Here is a 24057-nt window from a genome sequence, read left to right as displayed (position 1 = left end):
TTAACTTGCTTTTTAAGGAGCATCTGTTTCTTTTCTGCTCCAACTAACAATTTCTTGCCTGGGAAAAAAATTAAAGAACTGAGAGACTGCAGGACTTCAGAGTTGCAGCCTTAGCCATGCAAATGTAAGAGATCACTGGAGTTAGAGGAGTCTTTTGCAAACTGAATTTTTTCTAGGGCAATAATAATTTTTTGTCTTTATTTGCCTTTTACAAAGTGAACTGTATCCCTGTGCACTTTCTTGACATTTGCACATGCCTGTCTTTAAAGCCTGTTCTTCCCGTAGGCCTGGTGTACTGTGTTGAGGCCAATGGGATAGTGCCCTGACTTTGGTCAGTGTCATCTACCTACAGACTCTTCAGAACTTAAAGTGCAGACCCTTCTTTCCTAGCTTGAAAACAATACCCTGAATCTAAAGATAACTCAGAAAGGACCCTGTGTCTTAATTACATGCTCTGCTTTGAGTATTTCTCATCTACCTTTTTTAGTATAATTGTTAGAAATTAAAGGTAAACCCTATAACTTCGTTATTAATTTGGATATGTACCAGTTCTCTGCTGGATTGCAAGTGCTTGAGATACTCGTGATTTCTTTATCCATGGGTGTTGTGTGAAATTTGGTTTTGTATTGTTATTTTAAAAAAAAGTTCCTTTGCACAAATATTATTGGAAAGTAGGTGCTAAAATGACTGAAGAAATGTTGTGTGGTATGAATAAAAGAGCTGGTCACTTATCACTGCTGTTTCCTGTGTTTGGCAGACAGGAGATGAGGGGAATTTTCCATTGTTCTGAGAATCTTTTCCTTGACTCTGGAAATACCCTTTTTCTTTTTTTTTGTTTGCTGCTGGTGAGAACTTCTTCATTGGCAAATTGACACAGATGCAGTCATCAGCACTGCCACACTGCTGTTGCTGTCCCATAAGCAGGAAAAGTCAGCATTAGTGCTGCTCCTTTTCTTTGGACAAGGCTGCAAGTATAAGAGTGCAAACTGTAATGTAATTCTGGACAATGGGAAGGACTTGTCCACATACACTTATCCCAGTGTCTAGCTGACAATAAATAAGTGTATTTGCAATGAAAGTGAGGCCTTGTACTGCTGACTGTTGATGCACCTGAAGGTTTATCTCCCTTGCTGCAGCTACAGTGATTTTGGTGTTGCAAACAAAAGGAAGAGGGCACAATGTGAGATAGTCAAAATCCATGTTAGAATTCATTCTGCCTTTCCCCAGAAATAGTGGAAGTCAAGCAGGTTGCACTTTCCTTCCCTACTGCTGCATCACTGTGTTTGGTTCCCTTCCAGTTCTCACTAGACTGATCGAATTTTCTGTTCCTGTTCTCCCCTGACAGCCCTTCTTCGGTGGCAGCGCGAGCATTAATCAAATCTCTGGGAAGATTAAATCAGGAGAAGAAGTGTTAGCAAGTCTCAATGGACACTGGGTAACACATGATAATCGAAGTTGCTGACAGGTTAAGTGCTCATGGCAGCAGGGTGCGTGGGAGGATGGCAGCCCTTGGCGGGCTCCCCACGATGGAATGGGTGCTGCCAAGGGCCATGTCCTGCCTTTTCCCGCCAGCCCCAGGGAGTGCAGGCAAGCGTGTCCTGCTTCTTCCAGGACACACCTCTCAAGGTACCTCTCAAGGTCATTTACACTTCAGTAGTCCCATCTACTTGCATTCCCAGAGCATGGGTCAAAGCTGGGAACAGTAAGGAGGGTTTTCATCAAAGCCAGTGGTTCTGTATTTAGGGTCTGAGGCTTAGGACGAGCACTGATGGCAAGAGATATAGTATGTGTTAGGTGGGACTGTGAAGATCATGAGGCTTCCTTTTGTCTGGTGTGTTCAATACTTCCTCAGTTACATCAGTATCAGGGAAGAACTTCACAGGGTTTTGAATTCACAGGGGTTTGAATTCAAAGGGTTTTAAATTCATTATTTATGATAGCAGACAGTTATTCCTCTGTTCATGAGGTGAAGGACAGAGACATAAACTCAGTGAGATTCTGTTGTATGTGCAGCTCAGAGCACCTAGCACCTTTGTGCACTTTGTATACACAAGTGAATCGCTTCAAGTCACCCTCAAGCGCAAATCCAACAAGAATAAAGTTCCATGGTGAAGGATGTAGTCTAGTTTTGATTGAAACTCCTGGTAACTGTGGCAAAAGCAGTGAGCACTGGGCTTTGGGTGGACATTGGCTAGATATTTCTCCTCTCAGCAACATTTGGACATCTACATCATCATTACAGTTGTCCTGTGCTTCATTTCCAGTCCATAGAAATTGCCACTTCTGAGACAAGATTTGTCTCATCCTGAAGGAGGTATTTAAAATAGGTCAGGTGAAATGTGCCCGGATAAAGCCCTTTCTGTAGTGAGGTCCTAACCACAGTGTAGCCTTTGGTACTGGACTCGTCCCCTCAGACAGTCTGTCTTTTTACATAAAAAGCTAATGCCCATTTTGAAATTGGGATATTTGCCCTTTCTGGGCTTATACAAAGTGATTTGCTCCCTGTGCCCGGGTAGCTTTTCCATCCTGAGCTCCCTTTCCTGCAGGATGGGCCTTGGCAATTGTGAGTTGTGCTGGGCTGGGGAGTACCTTGTCTGTGGAGGGTCCTGCAAACACCATCCGCAAGAATATGTAACCGAGGGGCTCCCCTGGGGCACAGAGGCACGTGGTTGTGTGCTGCTCAGCTTCCAGCCTTCTGTTTATTTATTCCTCCCTTGTTCTTTGTCCCGGTTGGTTGTGGTGCACAAAACTATAATGATGTATAAAAGAAGTTAAAATGGCTTTGAAAGGGTGGCTCTGTGAGCAACTGTTTGCAATTCTGTGCTGTGAATAGAGGAGCTGCTGTGCACTGATAGGAAGGGTGCCTGTTCTCCTCCCTCCCTGCTGAGAGTATTGGCCTGCTCTCCTGGATTTTCTCTGATACTGTCCAGTTTCCTGACAGAAACCTTCGCATTTGAAAGGTAAATTCTCTGTCTTGGGATCTGAAAACCCACTTGAATAAAGAAGGGAAGCAAATTCCAATGCTTTTCAGTCCTAGGATCACAGCAGCAGCTAAGTGCTTTATATATGCCCCTTAGAGATGCATGTAGTGATGCTTGATAATGCCTGCCTGCCTCCTCCTATCTGCAACTGGGGGTCTCTTCAGGACCTCAGATCAGTGCTGGAACTGGCATCTCAGGATATGGCAGAGGAAGTCCTGAGGGAGACTTTGAGGAGGGATGATAGTCCCTCAGGGTTGAAGGTATTTCACAGCTGAAGATGTGATGACTTTGAGACATACATCACGAAACATGTGCAGGGGGAGAAATGCAGCCAATGGGATGCAAAGAAATTAGGCAGCTATGGGCAAAGCCGGTAGTCATGACTTAAATAAGGTTTGCCTGATACTCACACCGTGTCCAGGCAGCTGAATGGCATCAATATACTGCTCATCAGCTGTAACCATCTGATTCATTCCACTTGCAGTCAGCGTCAGGCTGTTCATTCTGTAAACTACCCTCTCTGGCTCTGTGGCATTGCTGTGTCTGAGCCAGGCTGGGAAACAGATCAGTTAAGCAGGGGCATAACAATATTGTCTAGCCAGCCTCAGATCAGGGAAGTGCTGCTTAGTAGTTTGTTGCCAAGTAGATTGGCAAGGAGTAAGAATTGAAGACTGATGACATTTTGAAGAGCTAAATGAAATTCAGGAGCAATAGTAGAAAAATCTGGCTAAACTCAAAAGAAGAAAAATGTGAAAGAGTATCTCAGCTTTAGCTCTCCTTTCTGGAGAGGATGTTATTTCAGGGGGCTCTGTGTGAGATTTCAGCATTGAGGAATGGAAGAAATATTGGAAAAGGAGCTAGGGCTCTTGTTTATATGTGCTGGGTGGTAGCTGGGAGGAACAGTGGGGAAAGAAGAGTATCTTAGGGCTTCTTGTCCTCATGTTTGGGGACAAGACTAATAGGAGGGACCGGGTCCCTTTCTAATTATTCTGTGATTAATTCTGCCAGTGCTTCTGGAATGCCTCACCTCATCTGTTTCTATTAGAAACTTTCAGGAAGCATTCAGTGAGATTTTATGGGATAGAGGGGGAGATAAGCCTCCTAATCGAACTGTATCCCTGATCAAAATCCAGAAGCAGCTTTCATTTGTCAGGTTTGTTTTCTGCCTTGTGTTTCTGATTGTCATTAACATTTTCACCTAATTCTGCTTCTCAGGATGGGGAAGTGCATATAAATGAGTTGAAAAGCGGGAATGCAGAAGTGTTCTGGAACCCGACCAGTGAAGTACGAAGGCAGAGGCTGAAGCGCCACATTGTGCTTTTTGAGGAGCAGACGGACTTTGAGTCAGAGAGGTAGGGAGCTCGTGGAATGTCTCGCTGCCTCTTCCCTGCCGGGGGCAGGGCTCTGATCAGAAGGCTCCCAATTCCTCAGCACAGTCCTGGAAAGGCAGTGACCTGCTTTGTCTGCACATATTACCCAGCCATTTACCTATTTTTTTCCAGGCTATTAGCTCTGGAGTATTTTCACAAGGTATAGCTCTGAAATAACCAGGGACCTGGGCTGACAAATTATGGAGACTACATTTTATCTGCTTGAAATAACAACTCTGCTTGGACTCCAAAGACCATGAACAAAGTCTGTGTAACTGCTGGAACACTTTATGGAAGGGCAAGGTGTCAACCCGCGGTTGGATATCTTGTTACGAAGGGTTGTTTCAACCACAGGATCTTAAATTGTGGAAAGTCCTGGCATCAAGAGAAGCAGTAGTTTGAACCACATAACAGGTTTTTATGAAAGAATACAATTAAATGTATGTTTAACTCAGCTGAGATCTCCGATGAAGTCTGCACCAGGTTTTTTTAGTGATCTAGGTTACCTAAAAATGTAGTCCTGGCAAACAACTTAGAAAATTGAAGGAATGACTAATACGTCACCAAACCAGTTGCTGGGCAAGAACATTATTTGTTGAGCAACGTTATGTGGTGCTGGCTTCAAACCAGCTAGTTCTGCCACTTCTCCGGTTTGGTCAGCCAGCACCAGGCAACATGCCAAGCCAGCACATACAGTTTGCTGCCTGGCTCTGCATTACATGCCCACCTCTGTGGGCATCTGATTTTGGTGTTGCATCACATCACAGTAAGAAGATTCCCCTTTTCACAGGTAAAGAAATGGATTGCATGAAAATAAAAACATACAAACATATAGTTTGTTTTGGACAACAGTGGATGTTACCGGCAATAAAGTCTGTATTTGTAACTTACAGTTATGCAATTGCCATTTCAGAGCAGACTGCAGTACATTTCTCTATTAATCTTCAGAAGATTTTTTTAAGGGAGACAAGAAATCTCAGTCTTGTGGACAAAGAATCTCCAGTTCTCTGTTTACCACGTTATGGCCAGAGCTGACCCTCTTTGCTACATCAGAGATAACAATGATACATGCATCCAAGGGAAAGAGGCAAAAGGGAAAATAGAGACCCCTAACAGACATTCCACCGCACTCCTTATGCTGACATTTGTATGAATAAATTACCATCTAATCCACCTGAAATCACCTGAAAATCACCTATTTTCACAAATGTGGGAGAGCCTCTGAAGCTCGTACCATTATGCAGCTCACTGTGGAGGGTCTCTTTGCCTGACACATGCAGCTCTTGATGGAGTAATTTGCCCTTGTCAAACAGTTTTGTGCATGTCCCTCTGAGGTTCTTAGAATTAGAGGACTTTACACCACTGCATTCCTTAGGACGGACTTTACACCACCTCAGTATTTTCTCAGGCCATTATTTCCACTCCTCCCCCACCCTCATCACTGACTTTGAATTGAATTTCCTTCCTTTGTTTCTGAGAGAAAATATTCATATACAGAAATATGGGAGTGACTTGTTAAAAAGGAAAGGAAAGTGTTCCTCTGCCTTCAGTAATTATCTAAGAGTCCGCATTTTTGGAAGTGTGTTAATGTATGCTGATAGAAATATAATGAAATCATCAATATCCCTTTTAAATTAAGAGCTTCACAGCAAGCTCCAAATTAAATGCAGTAATGTATTCATCTTCTAAATGGAAGACGAGTGTTTTGTGGAGCTGGGAATACTGGAACAGCCTGGATCTCCTGTGCATAGTCTAACCACTTGGTAATGTGTTGGGAGGGCTAGCTGCTAGCCTCAGAAGTATTTCCAATCTGAAATGAAGATTAAAGTGCTTTGGTTAGAGGAACTGTGGAGAGGCCTATCACAGCTTGGCTATAGTAAGAAAAAAAAAAAAAAAGTAATGATTTTTCTCTCGTAAAAGGCAGATCCTCTCCCCAGGGCAGAGGCTCAGTGAGACATCATATGATGGATCACGTATCCTTTGGCAGCTGAAAACAAGTGCGGGTGAAAGCCTGTGCTCGTGCTCGCAGTTCATGAGCACAAGGACCTGTCCGTTGCTTGCAGATTGAATCAGCTGCCTGCAGATCTGGTAGCTAATTCTATATAGGAGTACAATATGCAAGATATGCACACAAATTTGTTTTCCAGTGCTTTTAAACTTTAAACATAAAGCCTTTGTTTGGGGCATAGACATTAACACAAAGGCTTCTAAACTGAAATGCCTGAAAGGGCAAGGAAGAGAACAGATTCCCCATCAGTCACCTCTAAAGAGGCCTCTGATCTCGGTGAATTGAGCATAACGATCCTATAACTCGCACAGACAACACTGAAGAATTTAATGAATATTGTAGGTGATGCTATGTAAGGGAAAGTCCCCTGTACTTCAGCAGGTCGTTCAGTGTTGCCATTCTTTAATTTACAAGCCAAAACTGAGGCAGAACAATCCTGTTACAATAGACCAGACAAGCGTCTGCTCTGAAGTTCCAGCTGGCAAAATGCATCATTGGTTTTGAGGTGGTTTAACTTGCTTCCCTGTTTATTTCTAGGCTTTGGCAGCACGTTACCAGTGCAATAAACAAAGGCGATCAACACAAGGCAACACAGGAAAAATTTGTGCTGGAGGAGGAGCAGAGGAATGCTGCCCGGGAGCGGAGGGAAAATGGCACGGAGTGGAAGCCACTGCTCTTCCAGCACGATGCCACAACTAACGAATGGCGCTACAAATACGAGGAGTGAGTGCTGGGGTTGGGGGTTATGAGCAGACCTCACTGCTTGAGTCCCCAGGGATGCAAGCAAGGTTACAGACCTGTAATTGGAGTCCTGCCATTTCCCAAACTATGTCCAGAGCTTGCCCTTTCTGAGCTCCATGTCATCATTATAATACATATTTCTGATGCTAATTGGGAATAGCTGAAAATGGGGGCTCAGCAAAGGAAAATCCACTATGCCATTGGTGCGAATCCCTATTGCTGCAATCAAGTGTGGAGTCATTTAGCAGAGATTTTCTGCACTGTTTGAGCAGAGTTAAAAGCTGTGCTCTCCTCCCCTGCCAAGAAGGGTGAAGCCTCTGGAGGCTGAACCCCCTCATTCATGGCAAGGAACTGTGAATGTGGAGGAAAGCATCTGCTACTCCTGTCACTGTATCTGGAAACTCCGGTTACTGTCAGGGATGATTGCCTGCCCTGAGGCATGTGGAATTAGTGTATTGGTCTTAACATACCTGGTGTGGGATTCTTGCTTTTCTGATGGTATTTTTTTCATTTGGTCTCAAAAGTCTAAGGCCTTGGGATCCTTTGAACGACATTGCCCAATTTGAGAAGGATGGAATACTTCAGACAATGGAAAGACACTTATCTACAAGGATGTCAAACCACAAAACAACGTGCATAAACAATCAAATTACACGGCACAAGGTAAAAAGCCTGTTTTGGGGAATATAGTATTCTTTAGGATTGTTTAAATACACAGCTCTCTTCTACGGCATTTTCATGTAAGCACAGCATAGGCTGAAAGGTTTGTTTTGGATAAATACAGCTTATGACTGTAGACCTGCAACATCATACCATCATTAACTCCAAATAATTATAATCATTGCTTGACATATTCTATCCATTTTGGCATTTTTCTTCCACCTAATCTTAGTGAAAATGACCCTTTAGTGGGTTTTGCACATGACTGAGCTGAACTTCACAGTTCAGCAGTTCCAAAGCAGAAAACTTCACACAGGTTTTGGAGTGCAGAATTGAGATCCTGCAACTTCAATTTCAGTCTTTGCCATCAGCCTTCATCACTTACTTTCTCTCAGACAAGACAAGAAACCTCTCTCCATCCTTTCCCTTAAACAGATGATACTTTCATCTCACCGCTTTCATCTTTAGAGTGATATATGTAATTGATAACACACTTCTTAAACGTTGAACTGCTGAACTAGCTAAATATAACCCATATCACACTGAAAAACTTGTATCTTATTATGTATGTAGACTTTTCTTTTATAATACCTGAATCTGAATGTCTCTGAAGCATTGGGAAGTTGAGGTTTATAACTGCTTTTCAGACCCTCTGGTGAGAAGTTTGAATCAATGTGTTTGGTTTACCCATCTAAGAGGTAGGGAGAAACTTTCTGAAGCGCATGAAGAAATTAGGCATAAAATTTCTGTGATATTTAAATCCTTCATGCACCTTCTGAAAAATCTTCCCTGGGAAATTTGATTCTAATTTTTTCTTCTTTTCATCTTTTCTCTTATGTATGTAGTTGAGTGGGTACACAAGTCAGCAGAGGAACTATAAGGTTCATCACCAGTGTGTGTCAGTTAAAGCTACAAGAATATTTGGATAGGTGTCTTAAGGATGTTGTCATTTGAGGAAATGCTTGTCTGCAGGGCATGTGTGTAATATCCTTAAGTAGCTGTCAGGAGTCCAACTACCAGGAGTTGCGGAGAAAGCAGTCAGACTTCCTAATCTCAGACGTATTTCCCAACACCCCGAATTATTTTGTTTAAAGCAGACACCCGAGTTTCCAATTTGACATCAACTGAGACTCTTGTAATCCCTGTTTAATCCAGAGGTCTGCCAAGGACTGCAGGCGCCGCAAAACCAGTGATCAGCCGTCCAACCACAGCCAGAATACAGAGAGCAGCTGTTCAACGCCAGAGTCAGTGCAGGAGCTCTCAGATGATGATGGCAAGTATTTGTGTATCACTGGGTCAGGCTTTAATGTTCTTCCCTTTGTACCTTATTCCTCGAGCCAGCCCTGGGACATTTCCCAGCCCAGTTAATACCATGGGCCAACAGCCCACAGGCAAACACACAGAATGTTCTGCATTTCTGTTCTCTGTATGTATTGCCTCTCTGCCTTACACTATCCATGCCAACAAGGGCTTCCCACTCCTGGCACAAACATGTTGAAAAAATACACTGACATTCCAGTCAACAGATAGGAAACAGCCCTTGTCATTCTCTTTTCTCTGCTTTTGTTAGAGGTGACCTTGAATGTTTCAGAGATAGGGGCAGGTGCGAGCACTCCGTTCTCCTCCCCTCAGCTGGGGAGCATGCTGCCAAAATTGCCTGAGAGCTGACTGAGAAAGGCCTCTAAGCCAGTGTCACAGGACCTGTTCCAGTGGCCTGAGTCTTCAGGGTGGAAGATTCTGTTCCCTGTCTCCTTCTCTCTGTGTTTCTTCCTGAAAGCATCCCCCTGGCTGTGACAATTAGATCACAGCCAGCCGTTTGCTGGGTGAATCTGTGTTGTGTTTCATCACTACCACTAGAATGGTGATGCAAAACATAATTCTCCTTCAATACTTTGCCACAGGGTTTGAAAGCCTGTGTGCTCAGTGTGGGAAAGAAATGAATCACCTGAAGGAAATTCACTCAGCCGTCTTATCTCTACAGAGAGCCCAACAAGACATACACAGGTAACTATTTGCTGTCATCAAATCAATTATTTTAATGGGCTGAAAATAACCTATGGCATTTAACTCCTCACTGTGGCCTTTGGAGGGTCTCTATCACCTGCTGGATTGCATTTAACAGTTGTTTCTATAAGTAGCTAATTAACACACAAAGACAAACCCATTCCCTGCTTGAAACAGTGGGGAAATCCCTTCCTCTTAAGAGTCTTTATGGCCAAAAATCTTCACCTCAGCATGTTTCACACCTCATAGCATTCCAGACTGCAAAACAGCTGCAGAAGTTGGGAGGGGCTGGGCCGTGTCCTGGCTACAAATAAATCTCTGCTGGCCAAAAAGGTGTGAGGTCTCCCTTCTTGTAGAGCATGTTTCTGATTTCCTTGGTTTTCTGTAGAGATGCAGGCATGTGGTCTGAAAAACTGGACTCCATGGTGAAAAGCACTAACTTCCCACATTTTGTTTAAATGGCTAATTGCTGTCTGAGGGAAGTAGTGACCACACCTGCTGCTGACAAGCAGCTTTACCCTGCAGACACCTGTAGCCGGGACAGGGGAGTTATTAACTGCTACATCTGCTCCAGGGAGCCCTGCTGGTTCCCCACTGTGTATTATCCAGCTCTCCTGAGGCTTCACTGTGGTGGGATCACACATGAGGCCCACCATTTCTAGATGCCAGAGCCACTGGTGACATGGCTTTAGCTTCTCTAGCTCTTGGGGGTGTCCAAGGCAGGCTCTTGTATTTGGGAAGTATAGGGCATAGGATTATGAGTGCTGAATAAAGTGATTTCTTGGGTTTTGTGCCCTTACATCTTCCAATGCCAATCAGCATGCTCTGCCTGATCCAGCTCCAGACAGAAGTACTAATCTCTCTGTTAAAACAAAGAGGGAGGTAGAGTCTGTGGGGGCACAGTGCTGTACCTGTGAAGGTGTCTCCCTCCTTATGTGGAAGTTCTGGGCATGTGCACACGTGTGAATGCACACCTCCCTCCAACCCACAAATAATCGTGCTGCTTTCTTTTCCAGAAACCTCAGTGCTCTGAACAAAAAGTCCTTCCACAGGAAGGCCTCTTCTGAAAGCTTCCTCCTGGACTCTCGCTGTTGGTTTCTCCTCTGCATCTTTCTTACGTGTCAACTATTCATTAATTATGTCTTCAAATAAAATCACTACGTTTGGCAGCAATAATGATTACTGGCTGCAGGAGGGGGGCCACTCGCGCAAGGAGCCCAGAGAGGCACCAAAGCACTTTAGAACCAACGCGGCAGAGGTGGAAGAAAGTGGAAAAACGAGGTTAAAAAGGGACCTAGGAACCTGCAAAACTTTGTTCCTGCAGATTTTGTCATTTTTGCCTTTTACATGTACATCTTCAAGGACCTCTTAACCTGTACGGGCCTTAATGCTGAAGCCAAATGTAGCTTTAATTGTGCAATTTGTTTTCTATGTCTTGTCATTTTCTGATGCAATTAATAATTACCCAGCAGTATTGGTAACCCCAAAATGGTAAACACCCCAGTGTTTTGGAAAGGTCACACCGGCCTGGGTCATAGCTCCAGGAGTGAGGGAGTGCAGTTGGGGAGCTGTAAAGAATTGATGTCCATGGTGCCTGTCCGGCTGCCTTTAATTAATTATGGGAGGGAGCACACTTGGTCCAAAAATCCACCCCCGGGATATTAAGTCATGATCTGTTTTGTCACACACAGAATGAGACCTCAGGATGTGTTTTATTTTCCATTCCACAGGAACTGTAAATATGCACAATTTCCTAGAGCCATTCCTCTTTAGGAAATGGGAAGTATTCAGTGAAAGCTCCTTGTTTGTTTGCGGAGCTGACTGGTGTACTGGATCTGGCCCATCGAGTGTAACGTCAGATATGCCTGTTTGTAAAATCTGGTCACTTACTATTATTGTTATTATTTGCTATATGGCTGTTTTATAATATCACACACTAGCATTGTAGAGAGAAATCCACTGCCCCAGCATAGGTGAGAAGGATGGGAGAGATATAGGTGTATGTGTGTTCGGTCTTAGGCACATTTTTCGTCAAAGGTCAGGAAAGAGAGAGGGTTTTGCCACTGCATTGTTCAACTCTGTTAATAGTCTTCCTATTTTACACCATTTTTTAAAGATTTGCAATATTTTCTGTAGACTGCGGACAATACTAAGCCTTTCTTTTCTGGCCTGAAGTAGTTCCAAGTGGTAAGTACTGCTATATATACAGCCTTAAAATACTTAGTGGTGGTGCCAGTCTGGGCTATCTTTCAATGTAAATGTTTCCAAATTTTTAAGTACATTCCTTGTCATACTCCCCAGTTAGGGGACACCTGTTTGTGCTTGATATGTTGAAATAAAACTACACACAACTTTCACTGACAGTCTATCTGACAAATTATTTTTGGCTTTGTATTTGATAGTGTTTTACAAGTAAATCACTTTTTAGAGGAAAATCTACAGGAAAAGGCCTCCAAGAATCTCAGACACAGGCCATAAGTTAGAACAGCAATAGCATTTTGATCCCCCTCTGGCTGAAATTGTTTGTGTCTTCTAATTGTAGCAACTTCCTCAGAAAGAAAAGTGGTTGCCTTGGTTTTCACTGTTGTACATGTAAATGTACAGACTTGTCTTGGATTTAGAAAACCTTTATATTAAGGAGGTGACTTGATGACAGCAAATAGATACTTCCAGGAAGAGAACCACAGCTCTCTGACATGGACAGGATGAGAGCTGGCATCTGGAAGCCATCAGGGAACTGATCACAAATAATAAAAGGTGAGTGACTCTTGTTAGCAAAAGTCTCCAGAAAACCAAAGGATTCTTGATCCTTGAGGAATCATACTTCAAGAATGTCAACATTATTGATTCAGATTGGGTGTCTTTTTGAAGGACATCATCCTAGTCACCCTTTCTGAGGAAGTCTGACCTGTGCCACAGATAAAACTTGATGAGATGGGGTCCCCCCACCTCTGGCTGTCAGGCTATGCAAAGTCCTGTATGCACCTTGAAAGTGTTCACTGTGCAAACACATCTGCTAATATCCTTTGAATGCTTCAGCAAGTCAGCACATCTCTGGCCTGTCAGCACAGCTTTCCTCATCACACACATCCTGCTTTGGAATTATTTGAGTTAAAGATAGGAGCCTCTCTGCTTCTGTAGGGCTATTTACATCTCTTGGATACAACTGTGTGTGGGTTTGAGAAATGCTTACTGAAACAACAACAGGGAAAAGAAAACAGCCCATGCCCACCTGAACCAAAGAGAAGCAGTGCTGAGAGGAAGCATCCGGTAGGTGTAAAAGCAAATGCTTGAAATTGTTTGGATCATTTCCATTTTACCAGGCTACGCATCCACAGGGATTTCACTGGGACTTGTTACTGCAGTTAAGTAAAACACTTGCCACAAAAGGAGCAATTCAGTGAAAGAAATTATCAACTTACATAAACTAATTATGCATGAGCAGAGTAGAAGTTTCCAACATTTACTGCTGCTGCCACAGGGTATTAAAAATAATCCAAAAAGGAACAGTCTATAAATCCTTGTGCCATTAATTTTAATCCAATTTCAACATCTTGAGGTGAATGTTCATACCGGATACATGCACATGGAAGATAAAGAGTATTCTTGAGGAAAATCACGTTCAGAAATGTTATTTCTCTGGGAGGAATATCTGCTGGGGGAAAAGCTGAGAACCAGTTCAGGGCGTTAGAAAACCCAGTTTGTGCGTCGTTGGGAAAATTCCCCGTCCATCCTTCTGCCCTCCTTTTCGTGATCAGTGAGCAGCCCGTCAGCGCGCGAGCTTTTTTGGGTGGAAGGGCACGGATCGCGCCGTATCCCACCGTGGATTCTGCCTGCTCTCGATAGGTGCAAAGCGTGTTACCGGGGCGGTCCCAAGGCACGGCCTGGTTTCCCTCGGCTCCGTGGGGGGGGCACGGCGCCCCTGGGACGGGTCGCTGTCCGGGCGGGGGCGGCCGCCCGCGGGGGCGGATAAAGGGGCAGAGCCGGCGCCTCCCCCCGGCCGCGCCGAGCGGAGGCAGGACGGGCAGTGCCGGGCCGGGAGCCGCGATGGCAGCCGGAGGAGCGGCGGGGCTGCTGCTGGTGAGTGCCGGGTGAGGGGCTCTGGCCGGGCCGCAGGGTGGGAGTCTCTGGCCGCTGTCTGCAGGCAGGGTCTCGTCCTCAACCTGCCCGCCGCGAGTGGGGACTGGCACCTGTCCGTAGCCAAATCCCTCCTTTTGACGGGAAAAGAGGCTTCCTCCAAGTCCGGAGTGGAGGAGCCTTGCAGGTTGTCCTACCCTCGTCTTCCTCAAGAGACTTTAGTAACTTACCTGAACTTTTTGTTTGTGTTGCTTGAAACTTCGGGGATCCTGATTATGTGGGTTTCCTAAACCTAAAAAGGATAAGGAAGGGCAGCTGCTGTGAACCCAGCCCCGGGTTGCGGGGAACCCTCTGAAGGGAGTAGGGACTAGTGACGCGTCCTCCGAGTCTCTCCCTAAGGCAGTTGCTGCCGCCTTTCCTTCTCTCCTCGGAAAAAAAAAAAGAAAATTACAAGTCAGGAGTGAGCTTTATAATTGTCCTTGGTGAAACTGTGAAACTGGAAGTTTCCTGAACTACGCGATTACAGGAAAGACTTTCAGTCTCCCAGGGAGAGAGTTGAAAGAGCGCAGCTGCGGGAGCCGAGCTCTTGATTTCAGCTTGGAAATTGCCCGCTGATGGCAATTAGCGGCGGGAACCTCCGCGGCTGTCCCTTCCTCTCCCCCTGCATCTGTTCTAGGACCTTCTCTCTCTTACGGTTTACAAGTGAGGGATGTACTTTGGTGTCTCGAAACCGAGCTCCGCGCTCGCCTACCTGCGAGGCGCTCAGGGCGTGTGCCCCGCGGGCCTGTTCCTCTTAAAAAAAATTAATAATAATAAACATATGTAAAAATATATGTGTGTGTGTAAACATTCCCAATGCTCCTGTGGCTACAGTAAGTTATTTTTGTTAATGACTCAACTTGCCTTCTGCTTACGATTACAGTGAGAAATGCTGGATGAGGTCTCTGGGGCGTATCCTCCATTTTGCGGGGGTGGAGGGGGGGAAGACTAACACTGATCCCCATGAATTAAAAAGATGGGAGGAGGGAGAAACGAATGCCTTGCATGTGGCAGAAACTTAGGCCTCTGAAGTTCCATTGCAGTGAACTAGTGGAAGGAGAACAGAATTTTAAATGGAGTCAGGGATCTGTGGCAATAGTTGTCTAAAACCCATCAGCTGCTGCACGGTGGTGCTTTAACCCCAACTTTGTGATTGCAATTACTGCTGTGAGCAGCACTTAGCAGAAATTAGTTTGGGTTTCCTCTGTGGCTTCCCATAAACTTCTGAATGTGTTTCCAAGTCTTTACTGTTTCATCTCCCTGAGATGGTTATCATGTCCTGGGAGGATGATTCACTCAAATGCCTGTTTGTCTTTGCTGTAGGTTATGCTGCTGACAATGCCTGGAACCCGAGCAAAGAACTGTGAAGAGGGAGAGTACTTCCATGAAGGACACTGCTGTGTATCTTGTCCAGCAGGTAAGACTTTGAGAAGCTACAGCTGATAATGGTCATGTTTCTTTCTCATGGAGATGACTGATCACTATTGTTTTTTACGGTTTCATCTGGTGAAAGTGTAAGCCCATCTGGAGCTGTGATGGCTTCTTGGGGCTGTTAAGGCTGGACTCCATTTTGAAGCAAGAGTCCCTTGTGTGACAGGTGATGACTGCGAGAGGTGCCTTGGCAGCAAGCCAGGAAAACTCTGCTCGTGGTTGAAAATAAAGTGTTCGAAATTGGGTATTGTTTGGTTGGGTTTTTTGTTAACAAAACACAGTTAGCACAAAGAACAAGCCATGAGGAATTGTGGTATTTCTGTGTCTGTAGGTAAAACTTGAGTCTGGTTTTGCTCTCCCCTCCTTGCTCAGTGTGTGCAGAGTTAAGGAGTTTTGTGTTGAGAAGTACCCTGCCCCTATAGAGCATCAGAGGGCTATTTAGAGGTAATTCAGAGAAAGGAGAAGAGTAGTTCTTACAAGCAGTTCTCTCTGTGCTCATCAGCTCCTTCAGAGATGGTGCTGGCCATATAGCTGACTCTAAGCTGTTGCAGAGAGTCATCCTTGTCCCCTGTGTGTCCCAGCAGAGGCCTGGCTGTATGCCTCGTCTGGCACCGCTCCTTGCCTGAGCAGCAAACTGGGAATATGCCTCCTGACTCTCCTGTGCTGGTTCATGTGGCACATGATTCATTTGTGAGGAGGGGTTGGACTCTCCTCAAAATGGGTTTGTGTTGTAACATCCTGTTATAGCCCTTTGTCTGTTTAAAAGATCCCTTGAGACTGCTGCTGCCGGTTCTCTTCTTCCCCAGGTACTTTTGCTGCTGAGCACTGCAGTGCTCCACATTTGAGAGGAAAATGTCACCCTTGCAAGGAAGGAGAAAGTTATACCGCCCACAAGAACGGCTTGGACGAATGCTTGTCATGCAGACAGTGCAAAGATGGTACCGAGCACGATTTTGATGAAGCCTTAACCCTTTCCCCTTTTTAATGTGGAAAATCTGATCCTCGTTGAGATTATTGAACTTAGAAAGAAATTGCCTTTATGATATGAGTATAATTTTTGCACAGTTGTAGAGTCATATCTTTTATATTTACTTTGTAATTTTTATGTTTTTTTTTTAGATCAAGTAACTGTGAGACCCTGTACCCTGACACACAATACTGAATGTGAGTGCAAACAAGGGTATTTCTGCACTGACAAGAGCTGTGAAATATGTCAGAGACACAATAAAATGTAAGTTTGATAAAGAATATAAGTGACTGTTTTCTTTCTAGGGAATGTTAGACCTGTGGCCCAATCAGTGCCAATAGCTAACACATGTTATCTGGCTGTAAATAATTGCCCTGAAGCCAAGTGGTATTACTCATGCATTTAAATTTCAGGTGTCAAAATATGTGAAGTTGAGACCTAAAAAGACATGAACTTGGGTATTGTTGTGCTTGTTGCTTATGGCTGCAAGCTTGCACTTTTCATGTCTTCAGATAAGCATTTCCCCAGGTACACACTTGAATAAGCTTTCTAGCACCCAGTCAAAAATTTTGGGAAGTAGAACTACCTGTTGAAGGCAACTAACTGTGCATGAATAATGCATCTACTGTGGTTTGGTTTTTGCATTCCCCCCCCCTACTTATAAGCTAACATACTTGAGCTTTATCTGCTCTGCTTCTATTTAATCTTGTAGTACTATCTTGGGTTGTTTAAAGGTGCACTTCTAACAAAGTTATCTGTTTATGCCTCTAAGCTCTGCCTGAAACAAGTCAGGTCTATACAGAGCTGCATGTTGCTCTGGAAATGTTGATACAACCCTGTGTTGCCGTCCACTGCAGGTATCCGGAAGGCAAAGAAATCGACCGGAACTGCAATGCTACTACAGGCCTAGGATGTGACTTACCGGATCAAGGTCTGGTACAGAAATCCCACTCAGCTTGGTTTGTTGGGTCTGTGGCTTCAGGCTAATAACACCATAGCAGTCTGTAAAACAGTGGTTTGAACTACTGTAACATATTTAACAGCTTCTGTGTTTTAGTCTGGGAGTTACTTGCTAAAGACAAACTCTCAAAGGCATTGGAGTGACAAACCATCTTAAGTTTCACTGGGTGAAAAGCTACACGTGTTGCCAGGGTTTTCAAAGTTGCAAGGGTGATACTGCTGAAGGTTCTAGATACGTTTCCTATGCCTGAGAAGCTGTGTATGGAATAGCTTTCTCTTCTGCTGGTAGATAGCTTCTGCCAGACCAGAGGAAGACTGAACTGACACCATCTATGTTACAGTACCTCAAGCTTGCTGTCACCTTTTGCATACTTGTTTCCCCTTTTAAGTGTCTGTCTGGAAGACCTTGTAGAAGTTGTGTTGCAGGTCTATGCAGAATCCCCTGCTGCCTTTGGGGTAATGATGTGCAGTGTAAACGAGTGCTTGCACATTCAGGTCAGCTGAAAGTCCCCAGTGCCTCTTCCAGGACAAGCTAGCAGAGTTGTTGACTAGTGCTGGGCTTAGGCTGTTTCCTAGGACAGCAAGGAATATCTTTTTGGGGGGCTGCTTCAGTACTAATTTTATTTCTTTTTCCTTCACAGGAAGCACAGCTCTTTCTTGGGTTATTCTTCCAATCATTTTGGTGGTTGTTATGGTTTTGCTGTTCTTGGTATTTAAAAAGTTGAAGTGTGATAAAGGTAACTACTTGATTCTTCTCCATAAAATTTGCTTTCCAGAATTAGGTAAAGCATGCACTAGGGCTATCTCTGGAGTTTGTGTTACTTTTATAGGGGACCTTTTTAAGCTCTAGTTCACTTAGCATGTGATTGAAGAAGAGTAGTTTTGTTAAGTAAATAAAATGCATAAACCTTAACTGAGCATCGTTATTTTGCTGACAGATGCCTTTACTTCAAAGCAAGATTATAATTAGGTCCTTAAAAAGGACTTTTCCTATCTACTTGCCTGGTATTGGCAAAGACAAAAACCTGTGTCAGCTCAGATGCATGGTGCAAAAAGTAGCAACTAATTAGTTCATTAACTACTTTTGTTCTCTGCATTTGGATGTGGAGATTTTTCTACAAATTGTTGCCCTTTCATCATTTCAGCCTCTTAATGAAGGTGAATGTTAGGTTGATAAGTCCTGTGTGAATTTATTCTTTTAGTGAAATTGAGCTGTTTTCCTTGGAAATTTCTCTTTCCACTACTGTGCATTAAGGTGTTTTTGCAACTAGTGTAGTTAGAATAATGTTAAAAATTGGTCTGAATTTTGAATGCTAACTTTATTCAAATCATGCTTTACCAATTGTATTGCAGTAAAAACAATTTCTATCTTTTCTGTATTGCAATAGCCCACAAAAATGCTGCATAAGCTGGAGTGGGGGAGCATGCAAGAGTGACTTAAACTGCATCTTATTGTCTGCATTTTACTAAGTGGGACTCTTCTCTCTATGAAGGCACAGTGTTTGTGCTGTTGGTGGAAGCTAAGAGTATTAGTGTCATGAAATGTATGACATTAAGGAAACTTAATGGCTTGTACAAGTTTTGGTTTGTGTTACAAAAGTTTCTATTGTGTATAAATCTTGCGTGAATTCATCTATGTTTAAGTTGCTGCAATTCTTAAAAGTTTCTTAGACACTTATTTTGTTTTTCAGCTGCTTCAGCTGATAAGTATGTGATAGATCAAATGTTTCATCTCAGTTTTGTGCAGTTTAATTGTGCACTGCTTAATTGTACTTGATGCACAGCCCTCAATGTTTGTCTCACTGTAGACCTCCGGTAGGATGTGTTCCTGTGATGCAAGAAATTGTGATTCATACAGGGCAGATATTAGCAAGGGCCTGATTAGCTGCATGTGTCTTCTACAGTTGGGCTTTCCAATACTTCCCTTGGAAACACTTCACATCCTGTGACCAGGATGTTTTGAAAGCAGAAAAAAATTAGATGAGATTCAAGCTTTCATTTCAGACTGTCTCCAGATGATATCTTGATCCAATTTAGTTTTTTTGCTCTTTCACATGTGTTCTGCAATCAGTGTCAGCTACCAGTTACCTGCATGGTGGTGTTCAAACTTTTATTGCAATTTAACAAAAAAATTTTGTTCATAAGACCTACTACTCTTGGTCCAGTAAAGTGACTGAGCCTTCCTGCCTTTGGGCTCATGTCAGAATCTACAGACCAGAACAGTCTAACTTTTTGGCTCTAAATAGTCCCATAAGGTGAGGAATTTGGGGCTAAGAGCATGCCAGTTCCAAAGTGCATCCCTAAAAATGGTTTACCAAGCTAAGGCTGGCTGCTAGCACGTGTTCCACTGTAAAGCTGGATATACCCTGGCCTGCTGTAGTCAAACATATTTCAGAACTTTACTGTTTCAGTAGGAAAAAAACCCACTAGTGCTAATCTAGCATTTTGCAATATAAATACAAAATTAGTTTGTATTTACCTAGTCTAGCTTTAGCTTCTCTAGTTAGAACCTATACTCCTAAGAGCACTCTGAGGCAGAAATTAGCTCAGTCTTAGCAGTACAGTTAATGATGTGTAGTGCCAAGGTGTAAAACCAATTTTAGTCTTGATGAGGATCTAAGAAAAATATCCAGATTACTCTCATAGCATGTGTACAACACTACTTCTCCCTGCTGCTTTTCTTATCCTCCTCCCAATACACTACTCACTCAGTGTGTGAGCTCATCTAATGCTACCAATTAGACATTTTGAACAATTAAATGCATTGTAATTATGTAAAAAATACTTGAAGACTGAAGAAACAGAATTGAAAAAATATGTTTAAAAGTATCACCTTAAACTCTGATCTCCTTTTTAAGGTCCGTAAGTGGCTCAAATATGTCGATCACCTACACTTTTTTGCTAGGTTGTCTCCCCCCCACCCCCTGGCGAGATTTGCAGTACTTCATGTATTTGTAGAAGCTGAAGACAGAAAACCTGGTCAAAAAGCTGTAGCACAGGAATAGGCAAATATAACATCCCTTTAATTTGAATTAAAAGACAGTAGAATAATGCAATTACAAATTGGTGCATGGAGACACTTAGCTCTTGTGTAAGAGCTGTCACAGACTTGAGATGGAGTGTCTGTGCACTTGGAGTGTTCATGCTGCTGTAATAGCTTATTTGCTAAGGAGAGTTACACTGATAGAATTCTGAGACCAGGTATTTTGGCACCAACACACTGTCCTTTCCAAAGTACCAGTGAATTTATGTAGCTCTGAAAAAAAAATCCCAACAGTTGCTAATACTCTGATAGCTGCTGCTGTATTTTGAAACAAAATGGTCAGCTGTGCTATATATTTTCAGTCACTTGGCTTCCTATTTAAGAACTCTGCTTTATAAAAAAGATCAATTTCTTTAACCTGTTTACACCCTTAACAGAAAGTGTTTTCAATGAGAATGATGTACAACTACATGTGTGATGTGTGGGGAGGTTCCCTTCACATCCCTGCTTATGCATGTCGGTCATATGGTGGTGTCACACGTGGGTCACTGACCTTGTGCAAGCAGAAACCACACTGGCTTATGCTCACAGAGGCTGTACCTTAAAAACCACACGTCTCGTGGGAAGAACAGTTACTCTTCACCCTCATTTTCCACATCTTAAAAACAATATTCCTAAAACTTTCTGATTTTAGCACTAGCTGATATGTTAGATGCTAGTCTGCTTTGTACTTGTACTGTTCATGGTGAGTTGGGGCTGTGCTCCTTGGCATATGCTTTAATGAACTGGCAATGCTGAAATGGATGCAGCCTTCCTTGGTTGCTTCCCTCTTTGTCCCCTCACAAAAGCTATGTGATGTGCACTGGTGCTCCCTGGTTTCTTTCAACTGATTCCAGTTTGTGAATCTGCCAGGAAAGTTAATCCAGCCAAAGAAAGCCTAAACTAGTGCACTACATGGAGCTGATAGGCTATAATCAGCTTGGCAAAAGTTGTGAGAGCACCAGCCTTGACATAGCAAGAGGCTTGAGCCCCCTGTTGCTGTTAAGTCAGCTCAGGTGAAGCAAGGCAATTTAATTTCCTCCTAACTTACAAGAGGTGCAAAACTTCTGTACCTAGAGAGGAGCAAGAGAAATCCCACATCAGAGAGAACATCAGGAAAAGTTTCCTGCATTTTTTGTGGAGGTAGCCTGTGAGCCTTACCCCACAGTCCAGTGGGAGCAGAACAGACATTAAAGTGAAGAGCTGGGCTCTAAAACCATTTGAACTCCAGTTCTGTGAAGGCTGTAACTTTGCCATATTAGCAGGTCTCCTGTTATTTCTCTATCTGGTGGTTTCAAGTGTTCTCTTTTCTTCCCCTAGACTGTCTTTGTAGACCTACCTATGAAACATCTCTTAAAGCATGTTATTATTCTTTGCAGAAGTCTGAGGGCTGTAGTGAAAGCCTCATTTTGCCAGAAAGGAAGACACCTGCATCTGCAAATAACTCAATGAACCCAGAGGATGAGAACTGTGGTGAGAGCCCAGAGAGCCAAGAACAAATCAATATTAACTTGGAAGTAGAAGACACATCACCAGAGGAAGATAGTGCACTTACTGAGCAGGGCACCATCCTGCATGGGGACTGGAAGCACCGTGTGCTAAGGTGGTTGAGGAGGATTCCTGAGTCTTCATTACAATCAAAACCTGGCCAGAATTCTGCTTTTCATCAGAATAACCTATCTAATGTATCAAGTATTAGAACACCAGCAAATTGTGTGGTAAGTGTGTGTATGTGAAATTATCATGATTTCTCTAATACATGTGTAATTTCAGTTCCATTTTTAACTATTTCTTGAGTTTTCAGGCAGAATGATAGAGGAGACTTTGCATTAAAGATGTAATAGAAAGTATGGAAAGTGATATCTTGGGAAAGCAAACTTCAATCCCTTACATTTAATTTACTCTGCGTCTTTCATCTCCCTGTCAAAATGTACATAGAAGCTGCTCTGTAGCAAAAGCAGCAAATGTGTTGCCTTGTTGCTTCACTTCAGAGCTGTTTCATCATGCAATTTTCTTTACTCAAATACTTTCAGTTGTGCTGTGAAACGTTGTTTCCCTTCCCAATGGTGAGTGTGCTGTAGAAGCAAGCTGTCAAGTAGGTCAAGAATAATTGTAAGTGAACCACCCTGATATGTTGGAGTCATGGTCCAACTTTGTATTACAGGTACGAGAACCAGAGCATCGAATAATTGTTAAAGATCTCTCTCAAAAAGGTAAGTGTTCCATAAATTGACAGTACTTGGAATTTGGTTTTGTTTCCTGTTGACTAATCTGCTTAAAGAATAGTGTAGGGAGGCTAATGAATACTGCTTAGAGTTATAAGGCTTTTAGTAAATTGTAAAATATGCTGAAACAGGATTATTGCTACACTTGAGAGAAGTTGTAATCCTTGTCGTGAATTGTCCTACTTTTAAAGCATGACTTTTCTGCACAGGGAGCCATGATTTTAAGAATAAGAATGGTACAAATTTTTTTTAACAAATATTTTAAAACAAGGCTGCACTGCAGCAGTGTACTCTGCTTTAGTGAGTGGGGGGTAGGTCAGAGCAGGAAATCTTTCTGTCAAATGTCCACTGACATGGAAGACTCCATCAAATCCCCATACATCTACCTGTACCCAGCAAATTGTGCTGGATGTCCAAGAGGTGGGTTTTTCTCATGATGGCCTTGGGATGGCAAACCTATGGTTAAAGCCTAGTGTGGAGTAGCCCTGTTAAGCTAAAGTGCCAGGCAGTGAAGCATTCCTCAAAACCACCTTTGCTGAATGGTGTCTTAGGAGACTTCTTTTAAGATGTATAGCCCAACAGACCTTCAGCTGTCTTTACAATCTCTTAGTAAGGAAACCTGGTGCTCCTTAGGTGCCAAACCTGGCCTTGCTGCTGCTGTTCGGTCTGTGCAGGCGTTGGCTGAAAATTAAAGGGAAAGCACATACATTAGCTATGAAAAAGAGAATCTGTGTCTTAAAACCCAAGATGATGTGTGTTGTTTTTTCTTTCAGAACGGAGAGTTTGCTTTGAGGCCTTCATAAAGGAAGTACCACCAAAAAACTGGAGGCAGCTTATGAGAACTCATCTGCATGACAATGATATTGATAAAATTATTTATAACTTTCATAATGATATAGAAGAACAATCCTATCAGATGCTTCTCATCTGGAGAAACACACTGGGAGAAAAACAGTGCATTATTAAGTTACTGAGTGAGTTGAAGCATATAGATAGGAAGGCTTATGATAATGTAGTGAACACTTTAAAAAGTAATAACATTATAAGTAAAGCGGAAGCTACAGATAAATGTTTATGAGGAACTTGAGAAATGCTCTTGTGTACATACATGTGTCTACAAACTTCTGTTAAATGAGGACATCAACAAGCTCCAGTAAAAGTGATGGCATGGACTTGATATCCTCCTCACCTCATGCGGAGAGCTGGGAGGGATTTAGCACTGTCGGTGCTTACACGGACTCCGGTTGTGATATTCACTAAGGTCTTTTGAGTTGTACAATATTGAACTCAGGCGCCGGATGCCTGCTTGGGAGCGAGGGGCTCTTGCTTCCCTTTGTGTGTGTGGCAGTGCCGTGCTGTCCTAGCCTGTCTGGCGGGAACAAAGAGGCTGCTGCTGCTTTTGAGAGTATGTGTGCTTTGGTTTCTTCGTACCGTTTTGTTTTGTATCGGTCTGCTTAGCACCGTTGTGTTCGAAGCACGGCAATAAAAGCCTGGTTGAGAGAGAAGCAGGGGTTGACTCTTGGACTTCTTTCGGGTGGTGGAGTCGCCGTCCCTGGAGGTATTTAAGGAAAG

General features: G+C 43.3%; 2 protein-coding genes across 8 annotated transcripts in view; both read left to right on the top strand.

The window, feature by feature from the left end:
- Positions 1 to 12121, top strand: part of OSBPL5 (oxysterol binding protein like 5) — a 177753-nt gene extending 165632 nt beyond the window's left edge. For 5 of the 7 annotated variants that reach the window (XM_017813166.1, XM_017813128.1, XM_017813159.1 and 2 more), the window contains 7 exons: positions 1346 to 1435; positions 4197 to 4333; positions 6897 to 7082; positions 7625 to 7763; positions 8916 to 9033; positions 9659 to 9764; positions 10781 to 12121. In XM_017813166.1, coding sequence (XP_017668655.1) covers positions 1346 to 1435; positions 4197 to 4333; positions 6897 to 7082; positions 7625 to 7763; positions 8916 to 9033; positions 9659 to 9764; positions 10781 to 10916 — 912 coding nt within the window. In that variant the 3' untranslated portion in view covers positions 10917 to 12121. The remainder of the gene's footprint in view (positions 1 to 1345; positions 1436 to 4196; positions 4334 to 6896; positions 7083 to 7624; positions 7764 to 8915; positions 9034 to 9658; positions 9765 to 10780) is intronic. The other 2 variants (XM_017813172.1, XM_017813136.1) reach the window with 1 other exon arrangement.
- Positions 12122 to 13773: 1652 nt separating this feature from the next.
- On the top strand, positions 13774 to 23990 carry LOC108493339. The gene is made up of 10 exons (XM_017806626.1): positions 13774 to 13844; positions 15204 to 15297; positions 16118 to 16249; positions 16431 to 16542; positions 17136 to 17209; positions 17880 to 17975; positions 18930 to 18979; positions 21526 to 21978; positions 22425 to 22473; positions 23259 to 23990. The coding sequence occupies exons 1-10, from the start codon at positions 13812 to 13814 to the stop codon at positions 23561 to 23563; spliced, it is 1398 nt and encodes a 465-aa protein (XP_017662115.1). The 5' UTR covers positions 13774 to 13811; the 3' UTR covers positions 23564 to 23990.
- Positions 23991 to 24057: the final 67 nt, after the last annotated feature.

The sequence above is a fragment of the Lepidothrix coronata genome, unplaced genomic scaffold (assembly GCF_001604755.1).
Source record: "Lepidothrix coronata isolate B3197 unplaced genomic scaffold, Lepidothrix_coronata-1.0 Scaffold1, whole genome shotgun sequence".
Classification (NCBI taxonomy): domain Eukaryota; kingdom Metazoa; phylum Chordata; class Aves; order Passeriformes; family Pipridae; genus Lepidothrix; species Lepidothrix coronata.
The sequence above is the reverse complement of the archived record's forward strand: the minus strand, read 5'-3'. Positions and strand labels throughout refer to the sequence as shown.

Excerpts from the sequence above, each read along its gene's own strand:
- LOC108493339 (XM_017806626.1), top strand. The coding sequence starts at position 13,812 with ATGGCAGCCGGAGGAGCGGCGGGGCTGCTGCTG. Across the intron at positions 17,976-18,929 it reads AAAGTTGAAGTGTGATAAAG|CTGCTTCAGCTGATAAGTAT; the intron begins GTAACTACTTGA and ends TTTGTTTTTCAG. Across the intron at positions 18,980-21,525 it reads AAATGTTTCATCTCAGTTTT|GTCTCCTGTTATTTCTCTAT; the intron begins GTGCAGTTTAAT and ends CCATATTAGCAG.